This window comes from Notamacropus eugenii, chromosome 2 (assembly GCF_028372415.1).
Source record: "Notamacropus eugenii isolate mMacEug1 chromosome 2, mMacEug1.pri_v2, whole genome shotgun sequence".
Classification (NCBI taxonomy): Eukaryota; Metazoa; Chordata; class Mammalia; order Diprotodontia; family Macropodidae; genus Notamacropus; species Notamacropus eugenii.
Genome location: NC_092873.1, coordinates 50609586 through 50631283, shown reverse-complemented (window position 1 = coordinate 50631283; position 21698 = coordinate 50609586). Strand labels below are relative to the sequence as shown.

Sequence of the window (21698 nt, the reverse complement as noted above, 5' to 3'; positions counted from 1 at the left end):
AAAAATGAGGGGGTTGAACTGGACATCTTAGAAAGGCCCTTCTGGAAGCGAGCCGGGCTTGGGAGGCTTCTAAAGGACAACCGGGCCCCTCAGGGTCTGATGTCCTTTGGTCTGCTGGCTCCCTCCAACCCTTGGCACTCCCCAAAGGGCCTGTGTGGTCCCTGCTCCTGCCCAGGCTGGGGCTCCTTCATCACTACTGAGCTGCCTCCTGGCACAAAGTCTAAGAGGTTCCCTACTTACAGCAATGGCCCTGGAAACCACGCTGTAGAAAACCAGGATTATCTTCCCTAGCCACACCATCCTCTTGTTCCTTCTCTCCATCCTTTCCTTCTCTTAGTCTTTTTCTTCTCAATCTCCCCCAGGTCTTCCTGCTGACACCCTGCAGGGCCACCGAGACCGCTTCATGGAACAATTCAAGAAGTAAGTGCCTTGGTTCTTCTAACCCTTGCAAGGCCCTCCCACCAGCTGTGGACAGGTCTTTGCTGTGAGTGCATTGTGCCGGGGAAAAGTCAGGAAAAGAAATGGTGAAATCTTTGTGGAGAGCCACCAGGCAGTAGACAGACAGTAACAAAAACAGTCAGACTTCTTGACTCAGTCATCATGCTGATGGAAATACACTCTCAAAATGGGTTTTGGGTTTTTTTGTTTTTTGTTTTTTTAGAAAGCTCCTGCTTTCTCACATACAGGCAGGAAAGTGTGATGTGGGAAAGGGCTCACAGTCAGGTGATGGATGCACTGAGAGAGGCTCTGTGCTACAACAGAGAAATCACTTGCCCCCAGTCACAGGACCTGGGTTCTAATCCACGTCTGAGTGCACTCCCTGGGAAAGTCACTTTAACTTTCCTGAGACTCAGTTCCCTCATCCAAAAAATAAAGGAATTATACTAGATGGCCTCAGGGCTCCTTTCCGTGGCAAGATCTGTGATCACATGAATTCTTCAAAGATTTTCATAGCAGAATTATTTATAATTGCAAAAAAAGCTAGGAAGCAATAGTTATATAAATTGTGGTACGTGACAGTTATCCCTCCCATGCATGACTTGCCCCATCAGGGTTTCAGTATATCTCGGGTAAGCACAGAAAATTAAATGGGAATTTGGGGGAAGTTTTGCGGAAGCTAAAAACAACAAACAGAGGCCAGCAGATGGCACAGAAAAAGTTTAGGAATTCAGAAATGCATAAAATACATGTATAGAGTTGTATAATGTCAATATATTTTATCTTTTAATTTTATAATAATTCAGACTTCTCTGGTATGAAGGGAAGGCCAAAAAAATCTTACAGAGATTTTCTGGATCACAGGAGTGCCATATCCCTAACGCCTGCGGTGTGGAAGGAATAACTGTAATGTTCCATCTACCTATTAGCAAGCATCTTACTAGGCACCTGTTGGATGCCAGGCATGAGAGAGTCAAAGACAAAAATAAACCAGCCCCTACTCTCAAGGAGTTCACATCCCCCAATGTAATCAAGTGCTCGAATGCCGTTTAGACTGGGCCAGTATAAGGAATGTAAAGAAATCTGGGAAAACTTTGATAAAATGGTGGAAAGGACAAAGCAGAAGCAAGAGAACGGAGTATCCACTAACCATGGCCATAGAAGAGGAAAAGGGAAGGAGAATGAGTGGAGAAAGTAGCCTGGGGAGCATTGGAGGAAGATACCGAAAGTTAGCCCTGGTTTAAGCTTTGAAAATGAGCTCTTTGAAATGTAAATCGTTACAAATCAGGTTTAGTTAGCTGAATTGCTGTTTAACATTAAGTTTTTAATTAATTTCTTCTTTAAAAATTTGGGGGAAGTAGCCAGAACAGTGCCAAGTGTCTGGGCTGAGAAAGCTGTCACCTCCCCTCTGATCAGACCTAGAACAGGTCACCTGAAGGTTGGATGCTGCTCATTTATTAAGTGACTTGTCTGTCCCGAAGGTGTTTGACTGATGAGAGAGAGAAGGGCTGGTTGGCTTGGGAGTAAGAGAGAGCCTCCCATAGAGAGGGCAAGCTGGGGGCAAGGGCACTTAGGATAAGGCTAAGTGGTTGGAGGAAGAACTATCCCCAGTGGATACTAATGGGGTGCTCCAGACAAGGGAGGCAATTAGACTGAGACGACAGGGCAGTGCAGTGGATAGTGCGGGGTGGGAGTGGGGGGGAGGGGCTGGAGTCAGGAGGACCTGAATTCAAATCCAGCCTCCGACCCTGGGCAAGTCACTTCACCTTGTTTGCCTCAGTTTCCTCTTCTGTAAAATCAGCTGGAGAAGGAAATGGCAAACATTCCAGTATCTCTGCCAAGAAAACTCCCACGAGATCATGGAGAGTCAGACACAACGGAACAGGAACCAGAAAATCAAAGGAGAATCAATATTCTGCTGACTGCTCAACCAGCCCCTTTCTCCTTTAGTGGTTACATATGTCTACATGGGAGAGACTCATGGTAGGTCATATAATCACCCAAGGAGAGAGGTACTGGTTGTGCAGAAGTCTGGCCTGCACAGTTAGACTCTCAGTAAGTGAAGCAAAGCAACACTTTTTATAATCTTGGGGAAACGTTCAAAGAATTGGTGGAGAATAGACATTTGGGAGGTGAATGAATCTTTAGAGCCCTTCTCAACTGATAGAGGCATTCCATGGCCACCACCACCAACCCCCACCCCCTCTCAGCAAGGTCCTCCGGAGTATTCAGAAAAAAAGTAGAATAGTGCCAGATAGTAGATTATCAGTTTCCCCAGGCAAGGAGAGAAAGCCTTCCAAGGCTCACTCAGGCTTTCTTGCATTACACTCTGGGGTAAGCAGAAGCCTCGGCAGTCACATCAAGTTCTCTGGAAGCACAGCAGTGAGATGGGCCAAGAGTCCTGCCCTCACATTCCAGCATGCCCCCTCAATGTGATGATTCTCAGCCCAGTCATCCCCATCCCCAAGACGAGCCAACAGAGTTCTTGTAGACCCAGGGCTGGGTTTCTCTGGGAGTGAACAGAGGACAAGCTCAGGGTTAATTTGACCTCCTGGTTTGCCTGTTCCATTTGAACAGTCCTGTAAATGGTCTATTTAACAGTCAGACCTTACTGACTTATTAAATCCAAAGAGCCCAACCCTGAGGCTGTCTTCCTTGAATGTTAAATACTAGTAGCTTATGAGAATGGAAGAGTCCATTGCTCTTGGCTCTGTTTCCGAGGGGAGAAGATGGAGGGGACGCTTGAGTCCATCCAATTCCCTAGCATCTGAATGAGTCTTTCCAAATGAGTGCCCCCCCCCATCTCTCTTCCTGTGCCCCAGAATTTGGCTGTTCAGTGTGTCCTCCCTGCCCTTGAGAAGAAGGAGGGTAGCATGAAAGCCAGTTTGATGCTTTTGGAGACCAAAAGAGAATTGATTGTAAAGGTTTGGAGAATCCAAAGGGACTGGTTAATGGGGATGAACCAGAGAGGATTCTGACTTCCAAATGAACAGGAGAATGGAAGTCTTGAGCCCTGGATTTGCCATTTTTAAAATCTCAGAGCATGTGGGTCCTAGGACTCTGACCTTTCCAAGTCATAAGAGTTTGGTAGAAGGTAGGCACGGGGAGTAGAGAGGAGAGGTTTTGTCTCCCTCATCTTAGTATACTACCAACATTAGGACATATACAAGTAGTGTCTATAATACCTGCTAACAGAGGGAGGCATAGCACCGTAAGTATTTCTTTACCTAAGCATCATCATACAACCAATTCTCCACTGTCTTCTTGTGGTCTATACACAGCAAGTATATCTTTAAGCCAGACTGTATTACCACTGACACCATAGATGCTTGCAGGCCCCTTCCCTATCATCAACTTGAATGAGCTTGGGAAGTACAACCTTTTTTGAAAATTACCATAGGCCAGACATAATTAAACAGGTAAATCAGATGCAAAATAAAAGCCCCATATATTATTTCAAATGGAGGTAAGTTTTGGATTATCCATTGTTTTGGGAATTCTTTGAGCTGCTGGAAACCTACTTTGCTAGGGAACTGGTTGGAATAACCTTTGCCCTCACTGGCATCATAATTGAATCCAAATGACATAGAGAGTGCCCCATCACCAGCACCTCCCTTCAGCATGGGCTGTCAAGGAAGCAGCCTTTCTATCTGCTTTCCCCGGCTAGGTTGAAAGATCTCTTCTACCGCTCCAGCAATCTGCAGTATTTCAAGCGGCTCATCCAGATCCCTCAGCTTCCCGAGGTGAGGCTGCTGCTGGCCCTAGGACACGTGAGATACTGGGGCTCTCCCTCCTGAGGGCCTAGTGGGATATGATGGGAGGGCACTAGAACAAGACAGACCTTCAGTTCAAGTCTCCCCTCTTCAGAACCCACCCAACTTCTTGCGGGCCTCAGCCTTGTCAGAACACATCAGCCCGGTGGTGGTCATCCCAGTGGAGGCTTCATCCCCAGACAGTGAACCTGTCCTAGAGAAAGATGACCTTATGGAAATGGATGCCACTTCCCAGCAGGTAAGAACTTCCCAAAGAGAAAAATGGACTTTCTCATGCTTCAGAGCCAAGAGAGTAGGGGACCAAGGTAGAGACCATCTAAGTGCTTTCTAACTCTGAACAGATGTCATTGACATGCATGTCTTAAGCAGATTTTACTATGGTATCTGGGTTCCCAAAGAGGAATTATTCAGGTGTCCACGGGATGCAATAAAGTCCCAGCCTGTACCAGGCCTAAGCTGTGATGAAGGAATGATTTGTGCCCGTGTCTGAACCCCATCCCTCCACCCCAAGGTCTGTGTCTCCTTCATTTTTGCCAGGCACAAGTCCCCTGGCCCTAATCCCATGTTTTTATTCTTGCTTGGCCACAGCAGAATTTCTTTGACAACAAGTTTGACGATATCTTCGGCAGCTCATTTAGCAGTGACCCTTTCAACTTCAACAATCAGAATGGCATGAGAAGCAGGGAAAAGAAGTAAGTCACAGACAACATCCCCTACCTGCATCCACAGGAGAGGGTGACCCTGCAAAAGTGGGGCATTAGGGATTATCTAGCACCTCCTTAGCCCAAGCCATCCTCCTGATCTCTTTAGAAAGACAAAGGGCATCCTCACCCCCAGAAGTTTGCCCTTGCAGCCTCCTTGCATAAAGAGGGAAAGGACTTTGGACATTATCTAGTCCAGTCTCTTCATTTTACTGATCAGGAAACTGAGGCCCAGAAGGGATAAGTGACTTAGGCAAAGTCTCAGGTTACTTATGAAATGAACAGAGCTGGAATCCAAATGCAGGGCTCTGAATTAATATCCATTACCCTTTCTACAATGCCTCCAGGCTAGGGGAAGTGACTTGTTTCAAGCTCACACAGATAGGAAGTGGAAGAGCCAGGTTTTGAACCCAAGTTTCTAACTCCAAATCAGGGCCTCCAGTGTTTGCTCTTCCAACCACAGAAGAGAATCAAATGATACTGAAAATCCACGTGCCCCACTGTATGCGTAAGGCTGGCACCAAAGGTGCCTCCCAAAGCTCCACCTCCCATGAGTCCCCAGCATGCTCCAGTTAGAGAAGGCTGGGGAGGGGTGTCCATAATATTCAAAGCAGCCTCCCCTGATGTTTTCAGGGATACCTTGATTGATCATCTGTATCGGGAGATCAATGGACTGAAGAAAGAGCTAGAGAACATGAAGGCCGAGGTATGAGGGTGGTCATTTGGGACTCCTATCCCTGGACCTCTGTGCTTCCTGACTTGATGCTAAAAACCCTGGAGCTTTGTTATGCTCTGACCGACTCTGATGAGTCAGATAATCTGTGTCTGTTGAAAGCCCCAGAAGCATCTTGTCACATCCTGCCCCCCCCCCACCAGTAAGAGGGCCTCCTGACTGCATGTTTCACCCACTGTACCACTGTGCCTGCAGTACTGCCCATGGCAGTGTTGGCCATCCATGTGGGGCATGACTGAAAAGATCAGGGTGGTTCTGCAGTCCCCCCACCCTGACTTCTGGCCATAGTTGCTAGTTGGAAAATCCAAGGCTTAGAGCCAGTCTTTCCTTCCCCATTCCTGGGACTGGTCACTGGCCCAGCGTCTGGTGGCCAGCATCAGAACTAGCATTCCCGTGTTTCTTTCACAGTTCCTTCCTGCCGACATGGCACCTTGGCTTCCCAGATGTCCCAGGGGCTTTGGCAGGCTTAGCTGCCATAAGGCCGGTGGCAGCTCCTTAGGAAAATACTGGCTCTATTAATGTGATTAATTCTGAGAACGTCCCCTTGTCCCTGGAGGGCTTGGGATCCCTCCTCCCATACCGTGTCCAACACAGAGTAAAAGCAGGGGTCACCTTTCTCATTGCCTGTCTTCTCCCAGAAACACCTGGCGCTCCTGCAGCTGAAGGGGCGGATCAGCGAGCTCGAGGCAGAGTTGGCGGAGCAGCAGCACTTGCGGCAGCAGGCAGCCGATGAAAGTGAATTTCTCCGGGCAGAGCTGGATGAGCTCAACAAGAGGAGGGAAGACACGGAGAAAGCCCAGCGGAGCCTCACAGAGATTGAAAGTGAGAGACATGAGATGGGCCAGGGAGGGAGGAGGAGAGTCAGGCAGGAAGGCTCTACGGGGCTGTTCCTGAATGAGCGCTTGGGGTCTCTGTGGCAGTTTGAGTGTGGGGCAGGGCCAGAAGGGAAGGGGGAGCAGAAATAAAAAACAGAGGCCCAAAGCCCTGGGATCAGGGAGGCAGCATCTAAACGTTGTTGGCAGTAAGACGGACACAGCAAAGGAACAGTTTTTTAAATGTCATAGAAACAAATAGAGAAACATCCAAGGCATGGAGCATAGTAAGCCAGCCTCAGAGTCAGCGGGACCTGAGTCCAAGTCTGACCCCTCCTGACTGTGTGACCCTGGGCAAGTCATTGACCCTGTCAGGCCCAAGGCAGCGATCTGAGACCAGAAATAGTAAACTACCTTGGTGGAAAGAATTTCCTCATTCCCTATGCAAATGAGACCAAACCCATCCCCCACACAAATGAGTCTGTATTAAAGAAGGGCCAGCACTTACATCTCCCTGGAGGACTGGCCTCCATCTGCCACACATCCACAAGGCAAAGAAAAGAGAGACAGGAAGGTGCAAACTCACAGTATCTGCTCATAATTATTTGTATTCAGAATGCATTTTCACAGGAGAAATTATAGATTTATGAAAAGAAAACTCAGCTAATTTTCGTCACCAGTCAATACATCAGTCAACACACCTGGTCCCAGTGTTCACACAGTTTGCCTTGTACACCCTGGCCAAGCACAGAGGATCACGGGGGCTGGGAGTGATTGGGCCTGTGGAACAAGGGTTACAGAAAGGCTTTGGGGAGACAGGGAGCAGCCAGGACATGAATCAGAGAAGACGGTCTTTATGCCAGGGATCCCTGCTCCTTCCTCCTTCAGGAGGGCAAGGACTTCACCCTGGCCTTTAACCTTACAGAGAAAGCCCAGACAAATGAACAGCGCTACAGCAAGCTGAAGGAGAAGTACTCCGAGCTGGTTCAGAACCATGCTGACCTGCTGCGAAAGGTAGGTTGTCCAGCTCTGCTCTGGCCACAGCTGAGATAGACTCTCAGGCGTAGCTCAGAAGGCCCCGGGGCTTCCAGTGAGGCAATGACCCTTCCCTCTTGCCTTTGGGATTGGAGCCAACATGGCAAAAAAACAGCAGCGGTGGGACATCATATTCCAGGGCAACAGGTTCCAAGTCATAGGCAGTGTAGTACAATAGAAGGTGCACACTGACTTAGGAGTCAGAGGAGCTGGGTTCAGATCCCTTCTCTTGATCCTTAGTAAGTGTGTGATCTAGGTCAAGTCACTGACCTTCCCTGGGCCTCAGTTTTCACATCTGTGGAGTGAGGAGGTTGATCTTCTAGCTCTGACTCTGGGATCCTCTGAAATGCTTAACGCCTGAATGGCTCAGACCATGTTGTAAAGCCTTCTGACTGTTGCTTCTCTCACGAAGAGAGCAGGAACAGATCATGGGCTTGAACTCCTCCCTCTCACTGAGACCCCTCCAAGGTCTGGCCTTCCCGCTCCCTTCCTTCTCAGGCCTTAGACACCCAGCAGACCCTGTTGGAATGAGTTAGCATTTGTTTTCTTGATAATGGTTAGCTGAGTCTTTTTGTGGGGGAGCCCTCCTCTGAAGTACCAGTTTGAACCCTGTACCTGGTTTTCTGCCCAAGGCCCCAGGCCAGGCTCTTCCCATGTTCCCAAGGGAAGAGGGCTTGAGGAGGAAGGGGTAGAAAAGGTCTTGAAGGGTCAGTGAGCTGGGTGGGGTTCCTTCTCCTCCACAGAATGCCGAAGTCACCAAACAGGTCACTGTGATGAGACAGGCCCAGGCCGATTTACAGCGAGAGAAGAAAGAACTGGAGGATACTTTCCATCGTGCAAATGAGCAGGCCCAGCGCAAGGTGAGCTCCAAGGGCAGGGGGTCCAAGGAACAGGACAAACGCTTCCTGGGAGTCTCCAAGGGTCTAGGTTCAGCTACCGAGAACATCCTGCAGGAGCCTTGAACTGAGTGTGTACAAAACAGAGCTCATTCCACCTCTGCCCCTGCGTCTGCCTCCATCTATCCTTGTGCCCATGAGGATAAAATGCAGACTTACCAGTCCTAGCTCCCCTCACTGCCCTGTGCTTGCCTCTCTGCTTCAGTCAGACCAGCCAGGGAGCTGTTCTCCCATCTCCCACCTCTTGGCTTTTGTACATGGTGTCCCTTGTCTGTGACATACTCCGACATCATTCAATCAGCAAACATTTATTAAGCACCTATGGTATACCAGGCAAAGAAGGAAAAACCCCACCTCCTAAGGAGCTTGTACCCAACAGAGGAGATAAGTACATACAGAAACATAGACAAGTAAAGTATCAAAAGAATAAGTGCAACAGATACAAAGTAGTTGGAAGGGAGGGCACCAGCAGGGGGGAGGATGGAAAAGGGCATCTTGTAGAAGGTATGCTGTATGTGAGGCACACAGAGGAAGCCAGATTGACCAAATCTGAAAGACTGGCTGGAGCCAGGTGGCAAAGGGTTCTAAAAGCTAAACAGACGGTTCCCATTTTACCCTGGAAGCAGTAAGGATCCCCCTGGAGTGGAAACAGAATAGAGGCATGACATGGTCAGGTCTGGGCTGAGGAAAATTATCTGGCAGCTACGGGCAGGAAAACTTGGAATGGAGAGAGGCCCGAGGCACAGAGACCAGTGACGAGGCTGCTGCTGTCTGAGAAGGCTACAAATGACGAGGGTCTGGACCAAGGTGGCGCCATGGGATCAGGGAGGAGCTGGAGGCAGGAGAAATTGGTGGCAGGATTTGGCAGTGGATGAGTAAGAGTGAAGAGTGGAGGGTGGCACTGGTATCAGGAATCCAAGAGACTGGCGGTGCCTTTAATTGAAATAGGAAACTTGAGGAGAGGGGTAGGTTTGGGGGAAACACGTCTGCACGGACGTGTTGAATTTGAGATGTCTGATGGGCAATTGGTTGAGGAAGCACTAAAGGTCAGGGAGAACCCGAGGCTGGGCAGATGTCATCAAAGCCCAGAGGAAAGCCTTGGGGCCTTCCCAAAACTAGAGTGCAGGACTGCAGAATGAGCCAGCAGATGGGAAGGAGGAAAACCCAGAGAGAAGAGCAGGATGACCAGAGCTATCTCTTGTCACTGTGCCTTTGCCTCAGCTTACCCTCATGCCTGGAGCATCCTCTCTTCTTACCTCAGTGTCCTTTAAGACTCAACTCAAATTCTGTCTTCCCCAGGTATCCTGCCCTCCACTCCCACCCTGGCTAGTGCCTGCCCCTCTGAGATTGCCATCTGTCTGCTCTGTACAGATCTTTCTAGTGCCTGGTTCATTACATATTGTTTTTCCAGTTAAAAATGTGGGCTCCTTAAAGGCATGATCCATACAGACTTTCTTTGTATCCCCAGCACTTAGCACATCCTGGCAGGAAGGGAGTGCTGATTGACAAATACAGCAGAAAGGGCAGGTGGGATGAGGCCTGAGAAAAGACCATCAAATTTGGCAGTCAAGAGAGAGCACATTCAGCTGAACAAGGAGGTCAGAAGCCAAATTCCAAAGGGTTGCAGAGTGAATGAGATAAAAAGAATGTGGAAACAACAGGCATTTTTTTCTAGGCTCTTTTTTCTAGGAGTCTTGCTAGGAAAGGGCTGAGAGATTTTGGATGATATTTGGAGATGGCAGGATCTGTTGAAGGTTTCATAATGATGAGGAGAAGTGGACATGTTTGAAGACAGTATGGAAAGAGCCAACATAGAAAGCATGGGGATGACTGAAGGGAGAAGAAGGGAAGGGACCAGGGGCACGTATAAATGGGCTGGTCTTGGCAAGGAGAAAGGCCACCACATTACCAGAGACTGGGAAGGGAAATAATGTGGAAAGTGTTGAAATGAAGACAAAAGGAGGAGGGAGCTTATGGCACAGGGCTTCCATTTTCTCAGCAAAGTAAGAAGTGAGGTCCCCAGCTTTGACAGTGGGGAGGCTGAGGAAAGGTTTGAAAGGGTGAGTGTGGGGACCCAGAGACAGACTCCATTAGGGAAGAAGAAAAGGATAGCATGGTGCAGGTTGGATAGCTTGAATGGGTAGTGTGCCCTCCAGAGCTCTGGGACTAGTGATCAGAGTGGGAAAAGGCAAGGGGGATGTCATCCAAGGTAAGGGTTTGGCAAAGGATGAAGGTGACAGGAAATGGAGGGGTGGGTTCAAGAGCTGATGTCAGCATAGAGCTGAGCTGTTCAGCTGAGTTGTCAAGATGGAATAGAGAGGAATGTTCAGCCAGAACAGAGATCTGAGAAAGTCCAAAGGGATACAGGCACAGGAGGAAAGACATTTTTGATGAATGAAGTAGTGTGCTTACGGTGTGATCCAGAGAATGGCTCTTCCTACATGTGCCCCAGTTGGAATGAAGGCCCCGGGTTTTAAGGAGCTTGAGGAGCTGGATGGTGAGGGAGTTGGAGGGAGCCCCAGCATGGCTACTGAAGTCCCTAACAATGACACTAATCATAGCTGACAGTTATTCAGAACGTTGAAGTTTGGCTACAGAGCCCCTGAAGCAAAGGGAGCCCCCTCCCCATCCAGGGCCAGTGTATTGTAGGGTATGAGTAAAGAGGAGCCAGGTCTCAGGAAGGACAGGTAGATGGGAACAGAACAACCCAGGATAAAAGGAAGTTAGCTCACTATGGGATGGGAATTCCAGAAGGCCTGATGGAAATGGTAGACTAGTGGCAGGGCAAGAGTAGGGCTAGGAAGGATAAGGAGGAGGGGAAAGGGAGGTGGGAGTGGGACTGGGTGGTTCCTGGGTGGCCAGTGATTAAGTGATACAGGGATAAGGAGAGAAGCAAGTGGGTAAGAGTTTGTCAGCCATGGGGGTAATGGTAGATGGCAGATGAATGACAATACTTGGTGTTCAAGGGTTGTTGCTGGAAAGGTCACTGGGGTGTTGGATGTGTGGAGGCAGGAAATGGGAGTCATTGCAGCATGGTCCTCCCAGCATGGTGCATCAGGCCTTTCCTGATTCTATGACCCATTTCCAGTGCCTAGCACAAAACCAAGCATATGACGTGAGTAATCAGTAAATGTTTGTTGGAATCAATGGAGCCAGGAGACCAAAGGCAGAACCCAGGAGACCTTGGTAAGTCTGCTTTGGCCCTCATTTGAGGACATCATTGTGGGCTTCATCTTTACAATTCTGAGAGATCATTGACAATAACTAAGACAGGTGCAAGTCAGTGCCTTGTAGGCAGGGCCTCTATCTGCTCTTGAGTCTGTAAGGAAATAGCACAGGGTCTCAGGGCCTGGGATAGGAAAGGACCTGAGCCAAAGAACCAATTAATCAAACACCGTTCAGGGCCTATTCTGTGCCAGGGTCCCAGTAATACAAGGAGAAAGAATGAAATAATCCCCACTCATGATGAGCTTGAGAAAGACAAAGCCCAAGAGAAATAAAGACTGTTCAAGGCCAAGAGTGAGCACCCCAAGCCTCAGAGGCCTTGGCAGCCTCAGGAGCCTCAGCTGTGCACATGCTCATGGACAGTGGGGAGCTCTGGCTCACTGGAGCAGATGAGGGCTGGGATCGAGACAAGGGGGACATGGCATTGGCTAGTCTTATGGATGAAGCAGAGACCAGAGGCCTGGAACATTCACTTGTTCAAGACAGGGGCCTGAGGGTGCAGGTGTGCTGTCAGCAGGGACGTCTGGGCTGTTCCCAGCTCTGTCTGGCTCCCCCTGCAGACATGGGACACTTGGGAAGAATCCCAGATTATCCCAGGGTCCCCCTGTAGACAGTGGGCTTTGGTATGACTCACTCTGGGACCCTCTTGATGTACCCTACAGACTCAAGAACAAACAGAGGTCCTGGAGACCTTAAAACAAGAACTTTCCATCAGCAAACATGAGTTCCAAGTCCTCCAAGGTACCCTGGAGACCTCTGTCCAGGTAAAGATGACCCCCCCCCCGCTCCACCTTCCTGTCCTTCTCAGTGCCTTTCCCTGCTGATACTGGGGCTGCTTCTGCTGCCAGGGCAGAAGCCTCATCTTCACCAATGTCTTCACTGGCAGCTCTCCCCATCCACTGCACTGCCTATTTTGTCATAGCTACAGCTGAGCTCAGTTGACCCAGGGGCCCTGCATTAAGGGAAGAGCAGGTCCCAAGTTCAGCCCCAGGGGTGGTTAGGGCATATCACCTCCCAGTTTTGTGATGGGGAAGGGGGAGGTGAGAAGAACCCATGAGTTGAAATGCTACATATAGCAGTGTTTTTGTCACTTTGGTTAACTCTGCCAAATGGTATTTTCTGTTTTTAATTATTTTTTTTTTTACAAGAGATAGCCTCTGGAAAGGGGTAGAAGAGGAAAACTAGGTTAGGTGATGTAAAAACAGAAGAGAACAGTAAAATGTAAGTCCCTCCTCTTGGAGGTGATGCAATATAGTCAATTGAGAGCTCGCCTTGAAGTTGGGAAGACCTGATATGAGTCCTGCCTGGGGACCCTCTCACTCGGTGCCCCCCAGGCCACCCTCAAAGACTGAAGTGTCAGAGAACCCACTGATCCACACTGGGAGGGGAAGGTGCTTGCCAGAAGCTCCCTACCCCATGAAATTAGGAATCTGGTCCAAAAACTCCTCTCTGGGCATCGGCTTTCCCTTGTGTCCTTGGGCAGGCAGGCAGCAGAGTGGATGGAGTTAGGAAGACCTGAGTTTGAATCCTGCCTCTGACCCATCCTGGCTGGGGCACCTGAGGCAAATAACTTTACTTCCCAGCCTTGAGTTTTCATCTGTAAAATGATAACGATAGTGCCTTCCTTCCAGGGTTGTCATTAGGAACGCACAAGATAAAAGTGATTGGCAGAACTCAAAGCATCATATCAATGTTGGCTGCGATTATGAATCCCTTTCCTAGGGAGTTGGGTCAGAGAGATTTCTCCTGCTACCCTCTTCTCACCGTAGGCTGAAATTTGGTGATGTTGTACCCCCAAAAAATCCAATTAATGTTCCCTAAGAAATACCCTCAGCTCATGCATTCATTGTCCACTGGGTGGATTATCTGTGGCAAAATTCCAACCTCACCTCACACACACCTGGGCTACCTTAGTGGATTATCCTTCTGTGTGCCCTCGGGAGACAGGAATATCAGGTTAAAGGAAACAGAACCTATTGTGCCCTGTTCCAGGAGGGCAGATTTGGGAGGCAGCAGCTTAACCTTACCACCTGAGACACTCACTCACTCTAAGCCTCTGTTTCCTGATCTGTGAAATGGGGATAACAGTATTCATACAACACATCTCACTGGATTGTTATTGGGGAAACTCAAAGTACTTTCTGGGTAGGTAGAGGGGGCGGGGAGTGGATAGAGAGCAGGCCTCTCAGTAAAGAAGTCAAGGCCTGAGTCCTGGCTCCAGTGTCCCCTCTGGGACCAAATGCAGGGAAGCACACTCAGTGGGCCTTTCTTTTACCACTGAAATCACAGAAAAGTAAATAAAATAAAATTATTATGCCAGTTTGAGCTGCGATCATTCTGTTTTCCCTCTCCCCACATGGCTTCTACAGTCAGAGGCAAAGTGGAACCTACAGGTGGAAGGCCTAGAGAAGGAGCGGACCAGCCTGGCAAAAATCGCGTCTGAGAGGTATGAAGAAATCTCATCCCTTCGGAACCAACTGGAGCGAACACAGTCTGAGTTAACCAATGCCCAGGCAAGTAGAGAAGGCAGACCTTGGGGGCCCATGACCTAGCTCAGAAATCCAGGGGCTCTGAGAGGGGCGTCTGACTCTGCCTGAGGGGCGCAGAGGAAGGGAAGAGACTGAGAGGACCCTGTGGGTCCATCTCAGCTGGCCTGCCAGAGCCAGCCTGTGGGAGAAACATCATCATTGACACAGGGGAAGGACCTTACAAACCTGGCATCATATGCCATGGCTAATGCAGGGCATGGGTATGCTGAGTTATATCCATGATGGGAGGGCACAGGTCACAATCCCCTGCCTCATGTACTCTTCCAGCCTTATGATCAGTGAGACACATGTGCAGTGGTTAGAGATTGGCGGTCCAAAGACCTGTGGTTAAGATGGAGGAAGCAGTGTGTTAAGCAGTGCCTTTTGCGGAGGGCACCTATATAGAGCTGACCCAAGTACACAGGGACCAACTCCATGACCTGAGTCTCCTTGGCACTGAGCTTTGTAGCCCAGTCAACAGTACAGTACCAAAGCAGAGGGATGGAGAGGGAGGTATTAGTGCTCCAGGGAGAAACACATTGATTCTGGGGCCAAATCTTGCCACTCATGGTCTGGGCCTGTTTCCCTCATCTATACAATAAGAGGGTTGGACTCGATGGTCTCTAAGGTCCTTTCCATTTCCAAGGCCATGATTCTATAGTGCTGTGATCATTCTTTGAGCATGCCCCCACTGTGAGTCCACAATAGCCTCCCTTTGATTCACTGGCAGGAATCTATGCATCAAATGGCAAAGGACCAGCGGAAGTCATTTCTCCTGCAAACAGGGCAAGAAGCTGAGAAGACGGTGAAAGATGCGCTGAGTCAGCTTGAGGACCCCATTCTCATCAGTTGCAGTGGGTCTGCAGGTACATCCCTTCCCCAGTTACCAGGCTTTCCCCAAGCTTGAGTATGTCCGTTAGCTCCAAATCTCATTGGTCTGGTGACAGCACACTTGCTCTGGTCATTCTACAGGGACACAAGGCATGGGTCCAGTCCTCAGTGACAAGAGAGACACGGTCACTGCTGTTGAAAAGCCTGGGCCTTCTCAAGGGAGCTTGAGCTTCCATTGGCAAGCTAGAACAGAATGCCCCAAGCATAGTCACCCAGACAAAGGAATCTGATTATCTAGAAACCCCCAATAAAGAGGAAGGAAGCTGGGGTTCAGGTAGGAGAGCCCGGTCCCTTTTCCTGTTTCCTCATGATGAGCGTGATCAGAATTCATACAGAGTGAATGTGTCCATGCCAAGGGATAGCATGACCCCAAGGCAGGTATGGCTAGGCCAGGGAGGCTTCCTGGAGGAGAGGAGCTGCTGTTTAAAGGAGATGATAAGTGTGACTTTTTGTAGAGGAGAGAAGAACTATTGGGGAACAGAGAGGGAACACCAGTAGTCTCTTGGCGTAAGGAATCATCCTGGGAAGTCACAAGGCAAAAGCTGGAGAAGTGGAGAGGAGAAGAGTGGGGTGTGAAGTTGATAAAGGATGTCTGTGATGGGCCATTTGAATGTTATGGCCATTTGAAAAAGAGATATTTAAAAAAAAAACAACACAAGTGGAAATGTATGTACAAACTGAGCCAAGTAATTACTTAAAAAATGTAACACAGAGAAATAAACAGGTGCGATCAATTGGGGATGGCTTCTCCACAAAATGAATTTTGAGTGGGATTTGAATGAGACCCAAGGACATGGGCTACCAAAGCAACCGGTGCAGCAGTAGCTAGGGTATTGGCCTGGGAGTCAGAAAGACCTGAGTTTGACTCTGGTCTGAGATACTGACTAGCTATGTGACCCTGGGCAAGTCACCTACCTCCTAGCCTTAGTGCCCGTATGTGTAACAAAGGGATAAGAATAGATAAGGCCAAACAAACCTCGAAGTAATCTGTAAATGCTAGTTATTGATAGTATTATTATTACTGAGAGGGAGAGGGAGAGTGTTCTGAGTGGAAGCAATGGACTGGGTGGAGGCCAGGTCTCAGGTGGGTATAAAGAAGCTGTGTACAGAGCCTAGGCACCATTTAGTTTGTGGGGGTCTCAAGAGGCAGGAGGGCCCCTCCGTGGGGGCCTCCACATGGAGCCTGGGTGACCACAGCTTAAGTATTTCAAGTGGAGTGGACGAGGCAGCCCTTGACTGAGGCCCCTTCCAGCTCCAAGTCTGTGATTCCGAATGACTTGGGCTGGGGGAGATACAGACTTTTGCCCAGTGGGCAGCAGGAAGAGAGGCTAAATCTGCGTTTCGGGTGAGCGGAGGGAACGATGAGCCTAACGAAGCTGATGAGCCTAATGAAGCTACAGCAGCCCTAGCCAGGCCAGAAAACCTTTTTTCACTTTGACTCTTTCCTGTTACCACCAGAGAGGGAGGATGATGCCATGGAAGCCTCTGCTACTTCCTCCCTATGTGGCCCTGGGAAGGTCACCTCACCTCTGTGGGCCTCAGTTTCCTTCTCTGTAAAACAAAGGGAGTTGCATTCATAGATTTAAAACCCTTCTAGGCCCCAGGATCCTAGGTCCTAGAATTCTGAAGGCATTCAAGAGGCATTACCCCACTCTAGGTGTCTGGGGAGTGAAGGGGTGCATAGGTCAGCTGGCTTCACTGCCCCAGGATACAGGGATTCCTTACCCTAGCTTCTCTTTTCCAGATCACCTCCTTTTCAAGACTAATTCTGTTTTGAAATGCATTGACCAAGTGGAGGAGGCCCAGAAACAGTATCTGACCTCTTCAGATGGTGAGATGTGGGCAGGGCACTCATCTGGACAACAGGGAAAGCCTGGGCACATCCCAGAGGCCTCTGAGGGTGTCCAAGGGAGGGAAAGGCTTTGGTGAATTCCACTGAACTTGCTTTCCAGATGTCAGTGGACTGACGCGATCCATGACCCTCTTGGCTCACTTGGTCAGTGACACCATCCTCCAGGGCAGTGCCACCTGTCTGACGACTTCCTTGGAGTCTGCAGAGAGTGAGTACCATGAGCCGGGCCAGGAAGAGCCAAGAGTGCCAGCTCTGCTTCCAGCCTGTGCTCGAGGTCAGGGTAAATAACACTCCTTCCTAACAACTCTGTTTCCTTGAATCCACAGTGCTAACAGATGCCTGTAAGGAGTATGGCAGAGAAGCCCTGCTCTATCTGTCTGCTCTGAAGGAAGAGGACAGCCTTGAGACTGCAGACAGCACAGCCATGAGGAGTTGTCTCAGCAAGATCACAGCCATTGGCGAGGTACCATTAGAATGACTGCTGTGGTCGGGCCACGGGATGAAGAGTTTGAGGCAGGCTCCTCCTGGCGCCCAGATGGTATTCTGGGTAAACCTTAATCTCCATCCATTCAGTGCATATTTATTAAAAATTGTAGAAATGCCAGAGAAATGTATGACACAACCCCAGCCTTCGAGGGACTCTACTCTCTGGGGCGGTGATGTCAGATGCATGCAGGACACAGATCAGAGCATTCATGGGACTCAGGACCCCCAGGGGCCGAGCCCAGCTCTTGCACTATCTTGCTACGTGACCCTCAAAAGCCACCCTCGATTTGCATTAACAGGAGGAGCATTAGCTCATTCACAGATTCACTCAGGAGCATTTATTAAGGCCCTTTGGTGAGCACAGTACTGTCCTAGATTTTGTGGCTGCAGAAAAAAAAAAAACCAGTACCTGCACCCAAGGACCCTGCACCCACCTTGCTACTGGTCCATGAACTTCATTTTTAAAAATATTTTAATAACTGCATTTATATCAAGATACTTGGTTTTCTTTGTCATCCTTTGTTGTTTATTTGATCCATTTAAAAACATTATTGTGAGAACGGGGCTGCCAGCTTCAGGGGGAGGCAACTATGTGCAAATAAGCTTGGGAGAGAATAGGCTGGAGAGAATCAACAGATGGAAGATGCTGTAGTGTTGAAGACAATCAAGAGTTGCTTCTTGCAGAAAATGGGGTTCTAACTGAAATCTGAAGGAAGCTGAGGGATGGAGATGAGAAAAGAGAACAATCCAGGCAGGAGGGACAGCCAGTGAGAACGCCTGGAGTTGGGAGGTAGAGCGTCTTGTTCAAGGGGCAGAAAGGAGGATGGTGTTCCAGATTACAGAGTAGGTGTGGGACATAAGGTGTAACCCTGTAATGGGGCCAGGGAGAGGTTAGGAAGAACCTTAAAAGACAGATGGAGGATTTTGGTTTTGATCCTGGAGGTAATAAGGAGCCATTGGAGTCAGCTGGATAAGGAAGTGACATGGTCATAACTGTGCTGTCTTTTAAGAGATTAATTTGATAGAGGATTGAAGGGTGCACTGGAGTGGGGAAAGACCCGAGACACTCACCAGAAAGCGAGTGCAAAATAGTCCTGGTGTGAAGTGATAATGACCTGAGTCAGGGTGGTGGCCATGGAGAAGGAGAGGGGAAATTGAGGAGAGAAGTTACAAAGAATTGAAAGGACTCATCAACTGATTAATTGGATATGGGAGGGAGGAGAGAAGGGAGTCACAGGTGACACCCAGGTGACTGGGAGGAGGATAGGAACCAGAACAGTAAGAGGGAAGTTAGAAGATAATAGGGTTTGGGGGGAAAGATCATCAATTCAATTTTGGACATGTTGAGTTTAAGGTGTCTACAATCCCAGATGTCCAGTAGGCAGTTGGAGATGCAGACCTGGAAGTCAGAAGAAAGGTCAGGGCTGGATAAGCAGAGCTGAGAAATGATTGAATCCATGAGAGCTGATGGGGTCACTGAAAGAAATAGGCTATAAGAGAGGAGAACAGATAGGGGAGAGAAAAGAGCCCAGAAGGACACCCACAGTTAGCAGGCCCCACCTGGACCAAGATCCATCAAGGAGGCTGAGGAGGAGTGGTCAGACAGGTAAGAAGCTGATCAGGAAAGAGCAGTATCACAGAAACCTAGAGGGAAATTGGCTGTGGCCAGGGCCAAGAGGTCAAGAGGAATGGGAATGAAGAAAAAGCCCTTTGATTTGCTCATTGGCAGCTCTGGGAAGATGAGGTCATAAGCCAGATTGAAGTTAAGGAGAGTCAGAGGAAAGGAAGCCCAAGCAGCAGCTGTAGCTGGCCTTCCGGAGCAGGTTAGCCAAGAAAAGGACTGAGACAGGACTGTAGCAGGGATGGATCGCTCAGAGGAGAGCTCCTTGAGAATGGGGGAGCCAAGGACATGTATGTAGGAGGGAGAGTGAAAGTGAAAGAGGAGGGAGACCAGAAGGGGCAGTTCAATGGAGACAGCAGCCCCAGAACCAGGGCGCCCCACTTCTGATATCCAACACCTTGGTGATCTTACACAAGTAACTTCCTATCCCTGGGCTTCATCTTCCTCACGTGAAAGGTCCTTTCCTGCTCTATGACATGAACTTTACTGGGAAGTGGGATTTGGGTTGGAGAAGAGTTTAAATGATATCAGTAGTAACTGTTATTGTTATACTAGCCAACATTTAGAAAGTTCCTTACATTACTCCTTACTCTCTGCCTTACAAGCATGCCCAGCTCTCTCTCATCCTACCTTTGAAGGGATGCAAATTAGTGGACGGATTAGAGTCACAGCAGATTCATATCGTCCATTCCTTGGAAAGGAGTTGAGTTTTGAGCTAGATTTGCAGGGTCGGATGTCCGAGGGCCCAAAGGCAGGAATAAGCCAGCTGTGTAGGGTTACGCACGGTTGCCAGGCCTGGTAGATGGAGGGACCGGAACAGCTTGTGTGTGAGTATGCCTGTCCCTTAGTCTTCAGTCAGGCCTGTGCACACAGTCCTTATGAGCAGGAAGTGTCAAAAGCCCCAGAGCCTCTCAAAGGGAGGTCTGGAAGCCCATCAGGTTGGAGGAGGACCTTCAGCCTCTGTTTTGATTCTAGGAGCTCAGACCCAGAGGTCTAGACATTAAGCAGGAGGAGCTGGGAGACTTGGTGGACAAGGAGATGGCTGCCACCTCAGCTGCTATTGAAACGGCCACAGCCAGGATAGAGGTAAAAGTCATCTACTGGTGGGGCCCAGGATTCAGTGGGAGAATTTTTGCCTTCTCAAGAGTTGGGGCCTTGACCATTAGAAGAAATAACTAGAGACCATAGAACAACAGCCCTAGCCAGATCAAGGCCAAGATTCCTTTGATTCCTTGAGGGCCAGAAAGTACACAGAAGTTACTCAGGGGCAGCACACCCAGGAGAAGCCTAAATGTAGGTCATAAATGAGTCCTTTGATGAAAAGGACAGGTTGCCCACTTGGCATGGATACCCAGAGGTCAGCCCGCCCTTGTTGGCCTAGGCAATGGCATGTGGTGATTCATGTACCAGAGGGTTGGGTACTATGTTACAGGAGAAGCATCCTTTCACTGGTGAGCAGCTCTGCAGCCAATCAGCCTGCATTCTCTTCACAATATTCCCAAGGGCTTGGTGGGGCACCTTCAAGGAATGGCCTTTGTGAGTCTGGGTTTCTCCTTGGCCACTCTCCATGGGATAGACAGAGGCCTCCTTCCATGCTTTGAGCTAACCCATTCCCTCTTCCTCTTGGTTAACAGGAAATGCTCAACAAGTCCAGAGCTGGAGACACAGGGGTCAAACTGGAGGTGAATGAAAGGTCAGTATGACCAGTGCTCCATCAGTATGACCAAAGTAGCCAAGGCAGGCCCCTTGCACACTTGTTGACAAATTTTAGTTTATGCTTTCCTTGTTCTGCCAGTCTCATGTTGTGCTTCACCATGGAGCAGAGGCAACACTGGGCTCTTCAAAGCTGTTCAGCCCAGTGTCAGCTCAGGCTGGCAATGTGCAGATGGTGAGGCTCAGAGTATAGTCCCAATGACAGGCTGTCTTTTGTCCAAGGACCAGCCTAACTTAGAAGTTCAGCCACAGTTTAGCCACAGAGTGAACTACTTTAAGCTCCACTGACTCTTGAAGATCATCAGCAAAGATAGTTTGTTGGGGTTTTAATGGAAGTCATACCAACAAGAGCAAGGAGCCAGGGCCCTGAAAGATGGAGGCATTACTTTAGGCTCTAACAGGTAGGGGCTGGGTCTGTGTCTTCTCCCTGGGTAGTTAATAGAGGCTTCCTTAGGATACTGGCACAACAGACCTAGAGTACCCACCTTAATCTCAGCATATATCCTATAAGCTGTCTCCTTGGGAGGACTCATAATCAAGATGCCTTGGCTCCCCAGTTTTCCCTCAGAGGTCTCTCTAAAATCCTTCCAGAAAAATCCAACTCATTCCTAACCCTTCATTCCTCCCAACACTCTGGGCTTGCCTTCACTGACGAGGTGGGACTTTGTTTTGCAGGATCCTCGGCTCCTGTACCAGCCTAATGCAGGCTATTCAGATCCTCATTGTAGCTTCCAAAGATCTTCAGAAGGAGATAGTGGAAAGCGGTCGGGTGAGTGTGGGGATAGGCCTGCAGAAAGCAACAAGAGGGACTGTCTGTGGCTTCCTGTCCAGCCCAGCCTCAGCACAAAGGTGCTGTTAACACTCTTGACTGCTGTGCGCACTGGATATTTTCTCTGGCCACTCCCCTCCTCAGTCTCCTTTGCTGGATCATCATGCCTGCCCCGGCCCCCCAAACCCCCAAAGCTCTATGTCCTCACTTCCCTCCTCCTCCCCT

The 21698-nt window shown here is 49.2% G+C and overlaps 1 protein-coding gene across 4 annotated transcripts in view; it reads left to right on the top strand.

Annotated features, from left to right (window-relative positions):
- The window catches only part of HIP1 (huntingtin interacting protein 1), a 125635-nt gene that overhangs the window by 90910 nt on the left and 13027 nt on the right, over positions 1-21698 (top strand). For 2 of the 4 annotated variants that reach the window (XM_072640234.1, XM_072640236.1), the window contains exons 9-25: positions 363-420; positions 4106-4181; positions 4306-4449; positions 4800-4903; positions 5546-5618; positions 6284-6467; positions 7383-7471; positions 8236-8352; positions 12276-12377; positions 13983-14126; positions 14872-15007; positions 16777-16863; positions 16985-17092; positions 17211-17347; positions 19967-20077; positions 20626-20684; positions 21380-21473. In XM_072640234.1, coding sequence (XP_072496335.1) covers positions 363-420; positions 4106-4181; positions 4306-4449; positions 4800-4903; positions 5546-5618; positions 6284-6467; positions 7383-7471; positions 8236-8352; positions 12276-12377; positions 13983-14126; positions 14872-15007; positions 16777-16863; positions 16985-17092; positions 17211-17347; positions 19967-20077; positions 20626-20684; positions 21380-21473 — 1823 coding nt within the window. The remainder of the gene's footprint in view (positions 1-362; positions 421-4105; positions 4182-4305; positions 4450-4799; positions 4904-5545; positions 5619-6283; positions 6468-7382; positions 7472-8235; positions 8353-12275; positions 12378-13982; positions 14127-14871; positions 15008-16776; positions 16864-16984; positions 17093-17210; positions 17348-19966; positions 20078-20625; positions 20685-21379; positions 21474-21698) is intronic. The other 2 variants (XM_072640235.1, XM_072640237.1) reach the window with 1 other exon arrangement.